The sequence below is a fragment of the Trachemys scripta genome, chromosome 13 (genome assembly GCF_013100865.1).
Source record: "Trachemys scripta elegans isolate TJP31775 chromosome 13, CAS_Tse_1.0, whole genome shotgun sequence".
NCBI classification, from domain to species: Eukaryota; Metazoa; Chordata; order Testudines; family Emydidae; genus Trachemys; species Trachemys scripta.
Genome location: NC_048310.1, coordinates 22,163,491 through 22,180,628, shown reverse-complemented (window position 1 = coordinate 22,180,628; position 17,138 = coordinate 22,163,491). Strand labels below are relative to the sequence as shown.

Here is a 17,138-nt window from a genome sequence, read left to right as displayed (position 1 = left end):
ATGTTATGCAGAGGACCAGATCTGAAAAATTACACTCCAGAGCTGAATACTGTGACACGGTCACAGTTTTAGCTCTCTATTTAGCACATCAGTGTTGCCAGATGATGCATTTATATGTGAATTTAGTGCTTATGAAAAGATATCAGTAGCACTGGTAACTGTAGTCTTTCAGTCATTCACACAATTGGGACCAGCACAGGCAATTGCAGTGCAAACTTGCCCACTTGTCCTGTTCAATTCTAATTTGGGAGGATGACAGTTAGATTAAAGTATGTCACCTCCATAGTTGAGAATTTTTGTCATGGCCAGTAGAAACTGGAATGACATCTTTCATCTAAGCAACTGGATAATCACCAGAAAACATAGGCACTACTGACCTGGTCCATATTTGAACCTGTGAATTAGAACTGATTGCTTCTCTATCCTAATACCAGTAACCTGAGCTACCCAGTCCTCTTTTCTCCTATTTCCCTCCTATCCCCATCCCCCTCACTTCATCGAGAAGAAATTCTTCCTATTAGAATTTTATTATTCTTTGAGAGTTTCAGTATATTACTATATTATATCTGAACGTGAAAAAAAATTTTAATCTTAAATTTATTTTACATTTAGAAGACTAGGAAGTTACTTCAGCAGGTCACTTTTTTCTAATGATTGATTTTGCTTTTTAAAAAAAACTTGTTGCTGTTTAATATCTTTGTCAAATATCTAATGTCTACTCTTTAAAACAGTCAAAAGCATTTCATTCATTGAATTGTCATCTTAGTACCATATTTTGCATTTTATATGTAGTACAGTTAGTCAATTAACTGAGGCATTCTGCAAATACATATGAGCTAATGTATAACTGTAAACAATAGCTTTGCAAGTTAGTGCAACATGAAGTGACCACTGTGTATTTACTTAAATATTGTAGGGAAAGGTGATTTGTTTTTTTTTGTTTTTAACAGAGTCAGCTGCGAAATCATGAGAGAGAGCAACATAGTCTTCCAGATCTGCTCTCAACAGCAACATCTAACAAACTAATAGTTTCCAGTGAGGCAGATGAAAGAGAAGGTATTGTATATATTTTTACATAAGATACCAGTAAAGAGTAAAATTTATAGTGTTGCTACTTGTGTGTTGTATTATGAGCTTATGTTTCTCAAAACTTCCCTTTAGGCAGAAAATTGTTATGCTTACTCTCAGCCTAAATGTGTGTGGGGTTTTCAGAAGGCATGGTTTTGACATACCCTATCAGCATTTGACAAGCAGTGTCTTTAACCAGTGGAGATATTTCTATGTATGTGCACTGGGATAACTCAGATCACTTCTTTTTTTAAATATCAATTGCCGTGGACATAGTCCTTTATGAACTAATGTCCTTTGGGTTTTAAGAAATATTTTTAGAAAAATACATAGTGGATGTAGAAAATATTTTTTGTTTTAATTGACTTTCAAATAACTTAGAGTTGTGGATCATCAAATAAGCATACTCATATGGACACGCTCTTGAATGTCATACTTCAAAATTATTTTATTGTATTTTTTATTTGCAAGCATTAATCATAATATCACTTAAGTACAGTAGGTAAAAATATTTCCCAGCTTACATGAGGGGGAATAAATAAATAAAGCATTCTGTTTCCTCTACCACTCTTTGTTGGTCTTTTTTATCTAGTTTGTAAGTTCTTTGGAGCAGGAACGGTCTCCTACAATGTGTGTATGTATAGCACTTAGCACAATGGGACCCAGATCTCAGTTCAGGCCTCTAGGTGTGTTGTAATATGTATAACAACAAAGTGGCTAAGGGCCCAGTTCTGTCATCCTTACTCATGTTTTGTAAGGACAAAAGTAATCCCACTGAAATCAGTGGGACCACTCATGGAGTAAGGAAGGTACTGCTTAATGTGAGCAAGTAAGGGCTGTTAGTAATTTGCCCAGAGCCATGTGGTAAGTGTCAGAATAGAGTTAGAACTATAGTTCCTGGCACCCAGTCCCATAATTATGCTTCTAGACCATGCTGGCTCTTATTAAATGGTTCTGACATTAAATATACAAGTCAGAAAAATCAGTTATTTACCTCACCAGCACTAAATAAAATTACCCGTTAGCTACTTTTTTGTCCTCCTGGAAGCCAGCTGGGATTTGGATATATATAATAATTCCAGGAGATTGAGCTTTAGTGTTTTGTTACTTTCTTCAGGCCCAAGTTCAAGAAAATGCTAAATGAATTTTGTAGGGGTTTTGTTTTGGTTGGTTGGTTTTTTGATGCGACATGGGCATGCAGGAAGAGCTCCTTAGTAGAAGAAAAAGCACTCTTCAAGCACACCCAGCATTTTTCAAAAGAAATAACATAAGCATTTTTGTAGAAGTGATGGAACATAAGTGTTGCTGGTTTTGCTTTTGTTATAGACGTTTGCACAGCTGTGATTATCACCATTGTCAATGGTTGCAATTGTTTAATCCAAGATTTTTAGAAGTGACTAAAGATTTTGGGTGCCTCGGTTTTTGGGTGCCCAACTTGAAACACGTGAAAGGGGCCTGATTTTCAGAAGGTGCTGAGCAGCTCCTCTAGAAAATCTGGCCCCATTTAAGGTGTTTCTGTTGAAGATCCAAAAATTGAGAGAACCAGAACTGCTAGTCATCTGTGAAAATCTTGCTCTTAAAAAAGAAAAAAAAAATTTTTTTTTTTTGCATTTCTTGCAAATTAAGGACTTGATCTTGTAATTCCTCTGCTAGGGGAAACTCCTATTCAGGAAGCTGGGCCTGACTTAAATTTACTCTAAATGTTTTAATAATTTTTACTCATTTTTACCTTATGTAAAATGTTATCGTCATTTATTTTAGATGGATTTTTACCCCAAATTAAAGTTGGTAATATGATTTAAGTGAAAACGTTTTTCCTTTTAAATTTTCATTAAATTATATTTTGGAAATCTTAAATTATTTCAAAAACAATTTGCAATCAAATTATGGCAGTACAGATGCCATCATGTCAAACAGATGTCATCCCTATAAAGCTACCCAAAATAAAGAAATGTATGGCATAGCATCTGTTTATATGAGAGATTCTGAATTGGAACAGTTTCATTTTTTGTTTATGAAATAGTCAGTCCTAAACATCTCTTTATTCATCATGTTATACAGTAAACTTAAAGGAAGCATTATAACACTGGATATGATTGGATTGTAAATGCCTAATAATGGACTATAGTAATAAGCTGCATTATAGGAGCACCTGTTCTTGCTGCTAGAATAAGGATTTGTCATTTCCCACATACACAGTGCACAAATCCCTTCCAAAAAAACCCACAAAATCATGAGGGAAGGAAAATAATTCCAAACTTGCAATTTAACTACAGCCAGGAACATATGATGGATCATAACTTAACTGCATTTTGTTAAAGAATAAATTTAAACTAGTGACTAGTATGAGTAATTGCTCCCAAGTGTGAGCTGACTGGTGGTTAGCCACTTCTAACTATGCAATAGATTATTTGTTTGCAGTATCCTTTTATATTGTTAGCTACTGTTTCTTTAAAGCCATCTAACTAATAAATACCTAATTACTGACTAGAAAATATTTCAGAGCCAAATTAATTCCCACTAGTGGAACCTAGCCTGCTGACACTTTATGGTAGAAAGTTCACTGACGCGGGAGTGCAATAGCAGAAGCCATTCACAGTTTCCGCTCTGCTGGGTGGTCTGGACCTTATTGGTGTCTCGCGCTAGACTGAAATCGTGTTAATCTCCAGAATACAAAGATATGTATCCACCTGTATGAACGAGTGTGACAAAAGTGGTTAATACAAACTTAGTAAGGCTGCCATGCTAACTTCATGGAAGGTTGGTTTTTTTTTTTTTTTTGTACAGTAATAAAATGAATGCATTGTGGGAAAAGTTCTGATGTACCTTGCTTTCATGAATTTAAGGCTGAATCAAAGAATGTAGGCCAGTATCATTCCATGTCACTTTATCTTGTAGAGATCTCAGAACATTGAGCAATTTTCCACCATGTGTTTCAGTTCATGGGTGGAGCAGAGTTAAGCATGTAGGGGTCACTTTTTGTTAAGTGTGCATATATACAGTTATCTAATTTTTATGCCCATTAAGTGTATGTATTGTTGGCAGAATAAATCCTTGGTAGTATCAGCCTAGAGGTCCAGTTACTGCCACTTGATTTTGCATGTTTAAACTCTACTATTAGTCACTTTTGGAGTGGTTTTCACTTGGAGGATAAATCAGCTGTCTGCAAACCTCAAATTAATGTAAAGTATTTTAAAAAAATACTTTCACATCACTTATTTGTCCAACTATGAAACAAACTGAAATGAAATGTAGAGGAAGTGGTTTTGCATGTCTAATTAAAATAGGCTGTTCACTCAATAAATGTTTGCTCTAAAGAATCAAGAAGAACAAGTTTGTATATTTGCATATTATGAACTAATTTGAACTAAGACTTTCTTTAATTACATTTGGAAAATCATTGGTTTGCTACTTTATCTTTTTAAAAATGTTGCTTCCAGGTTAGCATTCATTTCGGATCCCCTTTTTTAAATTGTTAGCTGAAGTTATATATATCTGTTTATCTATCTATCACCTTCTACCTGAGATCTGGAATACTATTAACGTAGAACCCTTAGCAGATATTTAAACCCCTGTTTTGTCAATTCCTACTATTTGAAATAGAGCTAGTTGTAACAGTATCAGAGCTTTCAGCTTACAAATTAAAAGAATGTCTAACAATTCTTAACAGTATTAGTAACCTCAGCACTTTTTATGTGGTCTGTCAAATTTCAGTTTGGTGAGTGATTATAATCAAATGCTGATTGGCACCTGAATCTTGGGAGACTTTAAATCTTGAAGTTTAATTCAGACTGACTTTATTCTTCTCTGATATTTTTTGTTATTGTTTGTCCTTTATCAGTTTTATCTTTCTGATTCCTGACCTCTCCTTTAGGTCAAGGCATTTGGGCTGGGCTTTAGTTCTGGCAAATTACAGAAGCAGTTCAGTCCTGTCCACATGCTTTCTCTTGTACCCAAGGTCTGGAACGCTATTAAGGTAGAACACTCAGCAGACGTTTAAACCCCTATGTATGTCAGATTCTGTGACTCTGGTAGCACAAGGACTCCTGTCTTATCCACTGCAGTCCTGGCTTTTAAAGCTGATTTTTGGAGCAACAGTGAGGACATTCCCCACTACCACCTCCATTCTCTCCTTTCCTTTAGGGGGACAGAAATTTCTGGGTATTTGCTCCCTGAATTAGACCAGTTTTCAGATTAAATGGGGTGATGTTCCTTTTGCAAGGAAAAGAGATGCTCTAGGAATTATTTGGGGGAAGTTGAATGGTCCTGTGTTATATAGGAGGTCAGACTACATGATCACAATGATCCCCTGTGGTCTTAGAATCTATAAATCTCACTCTGTCAGGAGCCACAGAAAGGGATGCTTCCATGAATGCTCCCATCCCTTAATCCTGCCAGGGAAGGGGGTCTGTTTGTTTGTGCTCCTGCATCCACCTTCCCTCCTACTTCCATACCAGAGGACACTCTGCTGGAATCACCTTCACAAAAACTGGTTCAACCTGTTCAGCTCTTGGGACTCAGCAAATTGGACTATCCTCACCACTCAAGAAATTATCCAGATAAGCCCCAAATTCTCCCTGACTCCCCTTCTTCTGCTACTCTTCACTCCCATTTCCCCTACTTCAGCTACTGGGAGTAATTCAAGAGATGATAAAGGAAGAAACATTGATCAGGGTTTTTTTTTTTCCAAACCAAATTGGCAAGAAGGCCATTGTACATGGACCTAAGTAGAGACGTTGCTAAAATCACTCCATCTTTCCAGGAAGGAACTCCTATCCCAGGACTAATCCCTATATCACATTTCAGAATACCTGAGCCTGACAGCCTGGCTATTGACTGGCAAATCTTAAACAAGACAGGATACTCCTAGTCTCACCACAAGCCTTTTATGCTCTTAGCATTCACAAGGACAAAATTCTCATGTTAAAATAGAAGGATCGAATGTAGGAAACCAGACCTTACAGTTTTTCTGGATTTCTTCCCTGAGTCTAAGACTTCCCATCATTCTTTAAAATTGAAACACAAGATGCAATGTCAAACACAGGCTCATGTAGTGTCTTGTAGGTTGCCTGGTGGGGTTAAGGTTCCTTATGGCAACGTGTATCCAAACCAACAGGTAAACCTTTCTTCCCTATCTGGACTCTAACGATTCTACAAGCCGTCATGACCCATCCATTCAACCTGATGGTATCTAACTCCTCTTTGTGTGTGGGTGTGGTGAGGAGGAAGGCAGAGACCTGCTTCCTGGTCACAATCATGTCAGCAAGAAGAGTTTTTGAAATCTCTGTTCTTACAAAATTTGAAACTTATTGTGTCTTCAGCAAAGGACAAAGTTGTCCTTGAATCCCAGAATCATTCATTTCCAGGTCAAGTTTCCTTCATACTTCATAGGAAATCATCCTTTCTTGATTTGCCCAGTTCTCAACACCCAAGTATGGCATGTAGTAGATATGAGAAGTACTGTTAAAATATATCTTAGTAAAAATGACCATTTCAGGAAAATGTCTAGATTCTTATTCAACTGCAAAAAAAAAAAAACAGTCCGGAAGGGATGAGAGACCGCTCAACACAGGTTCTTAGGCAGAAAGAGCATCATCCACTGTAGTGGAAATCTGTATGGCTGCCACATGATCTGCCACATCAGCATATGTTGATAAAGGTCTAGAAGGTTGACCTTTGCTCCTCTGTGGAAGCATCCTTCAGCAGGAAGGTACTCCTGGTCTCAAAATCGGTTATTATTTTAAGGGACAGGGGACATTCTCCCTTCAATTGTAGCTATTTCTCCCTCCTACTAACGTTTCCTTTCTGCTTGCCACATCACAAGTCTCATATAGAGGAAACGTCAGGATCCAGAATGGAAAACTTGTTACCTGATGACTTTGGTTCAGGGATTCCTCTCTGTCCCACTTGAAAAGTTTTCCAGTAATCTACACCCTGGTCATTTCAAGTCCCATGTATGTATCTAACACAGTTAGGTATTACTAAATGTAATCTACTAATAAGAATTTGGTACGAGGATGGAAGGGTTGTAACCAAGCTCCAGAACCTTGTTGATGCATCTGAACTACCTTTCAGTATTTGCAAGAAGAAAAGCACAGCTTAAATGTCTTACATTGGCTGAGAGGTCAGTCCCAGAAAGGAAATACTTAGGTATTTCAGACTGAAAAAAGTTAATATTTTCCTCTGTTTACACTCATTTTTTAGTTCTTACAAAAATCTAGATTATCTCCTTAATGGTTTTTATCATACCCTAAATTTGAATATTCCAAACTCTTTTAAGATGATGATGGAGTATGAATGGGAGATAAAATGGCTCTCCTAGCCAGATCTTTTTCAGGAAGCTTTTGATTTTTTGTTCGTTCTGTTATTAATTGTTTCTTTTCTCTTAGTGCCTACCTTTTCTTTTGACTTGATTCTGCAGTGCGGTGAAAATGCTGAGCCCAGAAGTTTCTATAGCATCACTTCATAATATTACAAACCTGAGATTATGATCTTACTGCAGGAACCAGGGAAGGGTAGAGGCTGGATTGTGAGGGAGAATGTACTTCCTAAAATATGAATAGCTGTAATAAATAGCAGGGAGCATGCAGAAGAGCACTGGTAAACTAAATTTACATTTATTATGTATAGATGTCCATTTCTAGTTTCCTTCAGTGTTGAAATATCACTTCAAAATGTTAATAATGCATGTTTCATAATTCTATTCAGTGCTGAAACTATCATCCTAGAACTTCCTATAGTAGAAAAAACATATTTCTAAAACAATTAAATCTATTGTGTACAGGGAATAAGCCTTCAGTCCAGAAACTCTATAGATGTGATGTGTGTGACTACGCAAGCACAACATATGTTGGGGTACGAAATCACAGACGGATTCATAACTCTGATAAGCCATACAGGTGAGTGTCTTAATTGTTGTTCACTAGCACTGGGCTTTTGAACTGTTTATCTTAAAAGTTTAAATTGCTCGTGTTTATTTTAATGACAGTTTGTTTTTAAGGGTATTGTAGAAAGCATTTAATATCAGTTTCAGAGTTTTACTAAAAGGCAAATTAAACTAATCCATTCAAAAATGAGGAAGCTGCTGGCTCATTCAAACTATATACACCTCTACCCCAATATAATGCGACCCAATATAACACGAATTCGGATATAACATGGTAAAGCAGTGCTCGGGGGGGGGGGGGGGGGGGGGACGGGAACTGCGCACTCCGGTGGATCAAAGCAAGTTCGAAATAATGTGGTTTCACCTATAACGCGGTAAGATTTTTGACTCCCGTGGACAGCATTATATTGGGGTAGAGGTGTAGTTAGGATCCAATAAGCTTGATGGTGCTACAGTATGTATCTTCAGTTGTACATATCAGCTGTATTTTCTGAATTTGAAACAATGAAATGTGACACTTTGGAGGGGGAAGTAATGAAAATGTTACGATATTTTACATTAGATAGTTCATTAAAGTCTTCAATTGAAGTGTGGCTGATTTCTGGATTTCCTGTACAGTTGAATTCATTTTGGATTCATTCCACTGCAGAGGGTTACGCCCAGTCATATTTAAAATTTCAATAGCTTTGTTTTAAACTGGTAAGACACAAATAACAAGGTTCAAATATCTCAGTGGAGTGGGGAGCCATGATTAAGGCTACATTTTATTCATGGTTATTTTTAGTAAAAGTCACAGACCAGGGCTGGCGGGGCCGGCAGGCTCCCTACCTGGTTCCACACTTCCTACCCTGCAGCAGCAGAGTTTGGATGTGGGAGGGAGCAGGGGGTTTGGGCACAGGACGGGGTGAGGCGGGCTCTGGGCGGCACTTACCTGGGGGGCTCCCCAGAAGCATCGACACCGCCCTCGCTCAGGTGCTAGGTGGAGGCGTGGCCACCTCCGCCTGGAAGCACCATCCCCGCAGCTCCCATTGGCCACGGTTCCCGGCCAATGGGAGCTGTGAAGCCAGCACTCTGGGCGGAGGCAGCGTGCAGAGCTGCCTGGCTATGCCTCCACCTAGCAGCTGAGCGAGGGGGTGTCACCACTTCTGGGGAGCCCCCCAGTTAAGCACCGCCCAAAGCCCGCCTCACCCCGTCCTGTGCCCCAACCCTCTGCCCCCTGCCCACACCCAAACTCTGCTGCTGCTGGCGGGGGTGGGGGTGGCCCGAGACTGCCCCAGCAGTGGCCGGTGTATCTGGCGCAGGGACTGCCTGAGCTGCCCCTGAGCCAGAAGCACCGGCCGCTGCAGAAGTCACAGAAAGTAACGGAATCTGTGACTTCCATGACAAGCCCACAGCCTTAACCATGATGTATTGGGCACTGCATGATATTGCAAAATTCTGCCCTGTACTTTGCCCCTACACCACTCCGTTTTCCCATAGGTTTTCAATAGGTTCATTGTTACCAATCTTAGATAAGAGACATTTTAATAATTTCCTCATAGGTCTATATAGAAGCTTCAATAATTTGTGTTAGTAGTCTGTACTACTCTTGGTTTTGTTTTGTTTTTTTTAAATAGTTCCTTTTCTATTGCAATTTTTTCATAGATTCAAACAAATGTAATTCATACTCACTCAGTGTGGCACTTTATCCCTCTCTAGTGGCTGGAAAGCAGAAGTCAGAGTCTGTTCAGGCTTTAACCCAGCACAACTTGGCCTTTAGGTCATGTAGTAGAAGCTCTGGGTTTTAGATATCGAGGTCTCAGGTTCAAATCCCACTGTCTATGACTCAGCCAGCTGCATTGTGTTATACAGAAATAAACCATAGTTCGTTTGTGACAGTGCTTCAGTATTGGTATTCTAGAATGTTTTTCCAAAAGTATACTTATAGGCAGCTGGAAGATGTTTTGTCACAAAGCCAAATGTGGGATGTCATAGTGTCTTCACAGAGATCTAGTAGAACTTGGAGATTTGTTTTAGAATCAAAGGCTTATAAGAAGAGCCTTTTTATTGTGGTGGTGGTGGTCGGGGTGTCGCTCCCTTAGATTCTCAAGAGTTCTTCATTCAAACTTGACAGTACTGAGAAAAACCAGTGTTCCAGCAGGAAAGAAAGGAACAAAACAGAAAATATCAGCTACAATCAGTGATGGCTGGTTCTTGAAATAAGTAGTGAGGTGGAAGATACCAGAAATCCTCCTTTCCTGTCCCCACTCTAGCTTCCTACCCTCCCCATGCAAGTTGGCCAGACGTCAATGTGAAAAAACTAGGACATGCTACAGCATATGACCTGGATGATTTTGGAGAAAAGGTAGGGAAGTGCCCAGTGAAGTGGGTAGAAAAGTGGCCTCTCATTGTTCTCACCAACTTCCATCTTACAGAATGAAAAACTGAAATCCTTTATAATAAAAGATTGTGTAACAGAGAAAAATATTTCTTCCTTTAAGACCTTGTATAGATTACAACTTACTTCAGTATACTTTACGTCACTCGGGGATTTGAATGATCCACACCCCTGAGCGACATAAGTTTTATATCGACCAAAGAGCTGGTATAGACAGCGCTATGTCAGCGGGAGAGCTTCCCCTGCCGACATAGTTACTTTTTCTCATGGGGGGGGAGGAGTAATTAAGCCAATGGGAGAGCTCTCTCCCATCAGTTTACAGCGTTTCCACTACAAATGCTACAGTAGCACAGCTCCAACAGTGCAGCTGCACCAGTGTAAATGCTGTAGTGTACATGTAGCCTAAGACTTCACTATGTTATACCAGTCCTAGCCTCTTCGCCCTCCAGTCTAGCTCTTATCCTTCTGTCTCCACAGCCAGTATCTATAAATAAAGAAAACACACACATACGCACAAACTCTCATGTCAAACTACTCCAGAATAACATCCCCACCTTTCTGCTAACATCCCCAACCAGGATCAGGAACACTTCCTGTCCATCCTTTAGCTCAATCTTTACACTTCATAACATCCTCTGTGCACCTAAGAGTCATCCTCCCTCTCATTTGAGGATACTCTCCCCAGATTTAGAAACCCCCCTCCTTCCTCCATCAGACCCAGAAAAACCCTTCCTAAGACCACTAAATTTCCTCCCCACTCTTCCTTACCACCCCCACAATGTTCCCCAGCTCAACCTCCCACCCTTTCCTGCCTCAGTGTCTTCTTTCCCCCCCCATTGTTGCTTGGCCTGAAGGAGGAAGACCAGAGGCTGCAGAGAGCCCCATATCCCACATCTGTCTGAATTAATCCCATAGAGGCCTATATTATTGCTCGTTCTACCACCTGAAAACCATAGTTAGGACACTTTGTAGCAGGTTTTACGGCAATCTGTAATATGCACCCATATTATAGCTACTAGTGTTTTATCATTTGGACACTATTAGTGGAGGTTAGCTCCACCAGCTTCTGATAATCAGCCACACGTGACTAACATTATTCATATTTCATCTGATAACCTTTGAATTTTACTTTGACACCTCAATATGAAGCTTTCAGATAACACAGAGATTGGACTAATCTCAATCAGATAGACCAGGTATTCTCAAACCTTTCCACAGCATGGATCACACCATGGTAGATAATGGACACCTGCGCAGCCATTCACAATCCCATAATGTGTCATGAAGTTTGCTCTGTAGAAATCTTGAAGATCAGAAACTGAAAACCTTAAAAGCTGAAATCTTGTCTGCTCATGTTAAAAATTCCATGGTACTTTTCACTTGTCCACGTGTTTTTGTCCAAAATCTTCCCTCCATTATTTTGCCATGTGTTTTGTACTGCTGCCAACTCAAGAGTTGGCTGCACTTTGATGTACGTGTTCTTTTGTATTTCGAGATGAAGGGTGCAACAGAAATCTGTGTGTGTGTTCCAAAATAACTTTTATGGATAACTGTCACCCTGATTAGGAAACAATAGAGGATTAAAATTCACAACAATAAAAATTGAAGAGAACAGGGAATTTCTTGTTACTTGACACTGGTGACATGGGCAGGTTGAATTGATTTAAATCACCAAATGGAGAGCCTCAATTTAAATCATTGATCTTAATAACTTTTCCATTTGTACTTCATTTGTTTTCTAAAAAAGGTGCATGTTTATTAGTTGATATAACCATTAAAACATGTAGATTTACAACTAAATAGCGCCTTTACAGTAGATTTGGTACATCTTTTAGCTACCAAGGAGAGTACACTATAACTATATTCATTTATTTAAGCAATTATGTAGCTTAATATTTTCAGATTCTTATTTATTGTACATTGTTAGTATGTTAGAAATAGATGAATAAAATTCTTATTTACTAGACAATTCAACTGTAGTCATTGAATTAAACAGATTATTTCATGTCAGCCTGGGAAAAATTTCACTTATGCCTACATTGAAAGTGACTTGAGCTTAAATTTCTGTTCGCCTAAGTCTCTTGAAAATGAGACAACAGCCTCCTAAGTACTTAGGCTGTTTTTCACACTGTTAAAACTAGTAGATCTCATCTTTTCCCTCCTTGTTTTTTTCATTGACTTGAAGAGAAGGACAAGTTTTCCCTCTTTTTCAACTCCCAGTCCATTTTGCAGCTTTAAATTAATTAGTCCAAATAAAGAAAATATTTGTTGCCTGCAGAAGAAGATACTGCAGTGAAAAGCTGGTTTAGTACTTCACCAAACTCTGATTCCAGATGCTTAAAGTAGTGACTCCCAGCAGTTCAGTGGTGTGACTATCTATAAATCATCATCAACAAACATGTACTGTATGAATGGTTCACCTCTGTCTTTGACATTTATTTTGTTTGGCATAATTGATGGGTGATTATGAGATACCTATGTCATGTCAGCAGTATCTTCTTGAGTGATTATGCATCTACCTTGGTACTTTGAGTTGAGAATATTGTAGAGGAAACTAAATGTAATAAGTGCTTCAGCCAACAGCTTCTTTACTGCCTGCAACTTAACTTTGTTGTTGGGTATTTCTTTCTTCAATGTCTCTTGAAGTTCTTTCCAAATTCCAACAGCAGCAGTTTGTCCAAGGCTACGGAAATAGGTTTCAGTGTATTCAGCTTTCAGAGTAGCAGCCGTGTTAGTCTGTATCCGCAAAAAGAACAGGAGTACTTGTGGCACCTTAGAGACTAACAAATTTATTAGAGCATAAGCTTTCATGGACTACAGCCCACTTCTTCGGATGCATATAAGCATATCTTGTATTCAGCATATCTTCTACATTTCTCTTTAGTCCAATTTCAACTATGTTGGCTGTGATAATTCCATCTATTTTGTCATGATTTTTCTTCACAAATTGTCATCAGAAAAGGCCAGATCTTAATAAATAGTTCAAAACAGACAACCACTAAATTTCATTGTATGTATTGGTGAAGAATTAGCTTGGATCCTCGTGCTCTTTTCAGTAAACCTGAAGCAAAGGGGTTGTTATGGAACTGTTTTGCAATTTCAGCATTTTCCTTTATTCCTGGAATTGTATTTAAGTATTTGGCTAAAAGATGCATCATATAAGCACTGTGACCATGTGTTATAAGTTTCGGGTTCTCTTCATTATCTTCTTCTAGATTTCTTCTCATCTGTGCTACATTTGCAGCATTGTTACAAAGCTATGCACTTGACACTTGAAGTTTTGTTCACAGTTTGTTATAACTTTTACTGCTCCTACTTTTAAGTATTCTAATGTATGGGCATTTCCTGATATAGCAGTTGTTTCTGTAAGATAGATAAATGCCATCATCTGTTGTCACACAAGCACATATTCCTAGACAATTGTATATGTTGCTTCACCCGTCTAGACTCATACTAACGAATTTCCTGTCAATGTGTTTTACACATTGTTCAATTTCCTTCTCAGACACTGCATCCAGCAATGTTTGATCCAGTAGGTGAAATATAGCCTCCTCATAATGGTTGAACCATGTCAATTAAATGTTTGTTCTGAACAAGATGAAAAGGAGAACTTGTTGCAGAAATGAACCAAGAAATCTTTTCATCTATGGAGTCTTGCTGGAATTTGTTGGTCCTGGTTATGAACTCATCCATGGTTTTACTGGATGACGAAGTTGTGATTTGTTTTGGATTTTTTGTACAAGTAATTTACTGGTTGTCGTATGTTTTTAGTTAAAGCACTGCTGGTGGTAACAGCAGATGAATCTGAAGTTATAGACCATACAAATGATGAATCTTTATAACCCCTTATTTCTGATATGTACCGTGAAACAAAATGATAAAAAGTCACTCATTGAGTGCTACTCAGTGCACTGCTTTAAAACAAATAGATTGTAAATGAAAGATTACTCTTACAGCAGCTGTGTGTTCCACTGTTTAAAATTATATAATTTATTCTCAGCCTAGTTATGTAGGGATAATAATTAATAAATCATAAGCATTATCTAAATCTATTTAAACCCTTATCTCTAGCAACCTCCCAAACAGCTGGGGGGAAGAAAAATTTTAAATGTTAAAATTGATATGTGCCTAATTAAACTTTACTTTTAAAAAATAGGAACATATTGAGCAATAAAAAGTAATTTCAGAAGTCCAGCAGTAACAGTAAAAATGTAATAAATAGTTCCACAAACTAACATACCAAATATATTTTGAACATAAACATTTTGAAATTCGTAAGTAATCTGCCCAAAACACAAATTTATGACAATCTAAGATATAATTTACTAGCATAGTAAAACATGGTAGGTAGACCATAAGAATGGTGCAAAAATAAGTTTACTAACCAGCTGACCCAGATGGTTGATACATGTCCATATCATCTTCAAAGTCATTGTTTTCTGAGAAGTATTTTTCATAATGTTTCATTCTGACAACCAGGCCTTTCACCTCTTTGTTGCACTGTTTACATTTGACATATTTGTTTTTTCCCAGAGGTACAGGAATTTCTTCAAAAATATTCCAAAATAGGGTCTCTTTTTTTTTTTCTTTTTTCTTTTTTTTTTTTATGATGTGCAGCCATGGAAGTTTTTTCTCCAGTTCCCAGGTCTTGAAATCAACAGTAGAGGCTGCAACCTGAAGAATGTTGTTCTTTCTTCTCACAGTGTTGTCGCTTTGACAACAGAGTTGCTTCTTTCTGGTTGCACACTCTGCGCCTCTGCCCTTAGAGGATCAAGCCCTTAATACAGTAGATGGCCTATTGTGCCATAATTTACAAAGCTTGACTTCAAAAGTCAGATGTTCCTTTGACTCAAAGTTTTTTGATAGAGGCTTATGGATTCAGCATATTTATTTTTTTTATTTAAATGTTTTAAGATATTATAATAAGTTTAGGTCTTAAGATATCTTGTATTAAATTCAGATCTCATTGTAAACAATATTTTTTTAAAAAATATAATTTAAATTAAAATCAATCCAATCTAAATAAAAATCTGATTTTTTTTATTTTAAAAAAACCTCAATTTTTATCCACCCTGCTTGTGGTTTATGAAGAAGAACCTACTGAAGTCTCCTTTGAGCAGAAATTTGGCCTTGACATACATTTGTAAGGTGGGGTATGTGAGAAATAGTGATTAAGTTCTGAGGAGACAAGGAAAGCTCCTGGGGGAAGGCAGAATGAATAAATGTATAGGTAAATATTGCAGTCCTTGTGATTAAATCTATTGTTTCATAGGATATCAGCTTTAGCGAGGACAAACTTGTGAGAGCCTCTTTGACCTGCTTGCTTTTGTGAAGGTGAATATTTCTGGAGAAACTTAAATGCCAGATATGCAGTGATTTAAGATCTAACTTATTCCCATATATTGATCTAGAGTTTCTGTATACTAAGTGGTATTCTATACACTTTGAGTTTATTTTGAATGTGTTCTCACTTTCATTTTAAACCATTTTGTCCAAGTGGTTTTGGGTGTTTGTGTTTCAAGCAGCCCATTGTCAAAAGCAGAGAGAACACAAAATATCCAGGGTCTATTTTGTCCTATCAGCATACTGAATCAGTCTTTAAGCTAACTAAGTTAATGGTGGTGATACAGATTTCTGATTTTTTTCTTTGGCAGGGTTGTCTGTTAAGGGAGAAATTAAAGACCATTGTCTCTGTGACGGGATCTCCCCAGGGTGCAGCCTGGGAGTGTGGGACCGCTATGCCCTCTTAACTCTCTCCAGCCTGGACTGTCTTTCACAATGCCTTGCTAGTGACCAGCAGCAAACCCCTCCAGGTGCTGTTATCACTCAGCACAACTGCATGTGGCACCCCAGACCCAGCTAGATTGCATGAATGCTCCCAGAGCCACTCATGAATCACACAGAGAAAGGCACCAGAACCAAATCCTCCCAGCACTGTACCTCAGGAACATATAGTCATGCACTACTCAAGATGGGCAGTGCAGATTTAATAATTTATTAATTCAGCAATGGAAAGTGGTTATACACCAGCCTGAGATTTGCCACACACTTCATACAAACTCACTGGTAAAGACAAACAGTTAAATGAATTTATTGACTATAAAAAAAGATAGATTTTAAGTGATAGGCAAAAAGTCAGAGTTAGTTACCAAAATAAAATAAAATATAAGCACGAGTCTAAACTCTCAACCCTATTAGACTGGGCAACATCTAGATTAAGCAGTTTCTCACCCCACTGGATATTGCAGTCCTTAATATACAGGTTTGTTCCTTAAATCTGGACCAGTCTCCTCTGTTGGAGTCTTGTATTCTTCTCAGTGTTTTAGAGTATGTCTTCACTACCAATGTTAAAGCACTGCTGCGGAGTTGCGCTGGGAGAAAAAAAAAAAAAAAACACCCCCACAAAGGGGAGAGTAGCTACCAGCACTGGTGCACTCTCTACACTGCCACTTTACAGCGCTGAAACTTGCATCACTCAGAGGGTTTTTTTTCACAGCCCTGAGCGAGAAAGTTTCAGCGCTGAAACTTTCAGTGTAGAAAAGGCCTTAGGGCATGTCTACACTTGCCATTTAAAGCGGAAAAAGTCCCTTTTTTGTGCAAAAACCATGGGAGCGTCTACACTTGCTAGTGACTTTTTGTAGTGAAACTCAAATGTTTCACCGCAAAAAGAAAACCACCTCCAGGAGAGACGTACAACCCTTTCCAGTAGGGTTACCATATTTAGTGCCTCCGAAAGGAGGACACTTTAAAGGGGCCCCAACCCCGCCCCCGCTCCAACCCCGCCCCCTCCCCAAAGTCTCCGCCCCC

At 38.4% G+C, this 17,138-nt stretch overlaps 1 protein-coding gene across 6 annotated transcripts in view; it reads left to right on the top strand.

The window, feature by feature from the left end:
* The window catches only part of ZNF507 (zinc finger protein 507), a 42,121-nt gene that overhangs the window by 11,880 nt on the left and 13,103 nt on the right, over nt 1-17,138 (top strand). For 4 of the 6 annotated variants that reach the window (XM_034788404.1, XM_034788401.1, XM_034788405.1 and 1 more), the window contains exons 3-4: nt 951-1,056; nt 7,853-7,967. In XM_034788404.1, the coding sequence (XP_034644295.1) occupies nt 951-1,056; nt 7,853-7,967 (221 nt within the window). Of the gene's footprint in view, nt 1-950; nt 1,057-7,852; nt 7,968-10,206; nt 12,007-15,603; nt 15,666-17,138 lie in introns of those variants that run through there. The other 2 variants (XR_004647994.1, XM_034788406.1) reach the window with 2 other exon arrangements.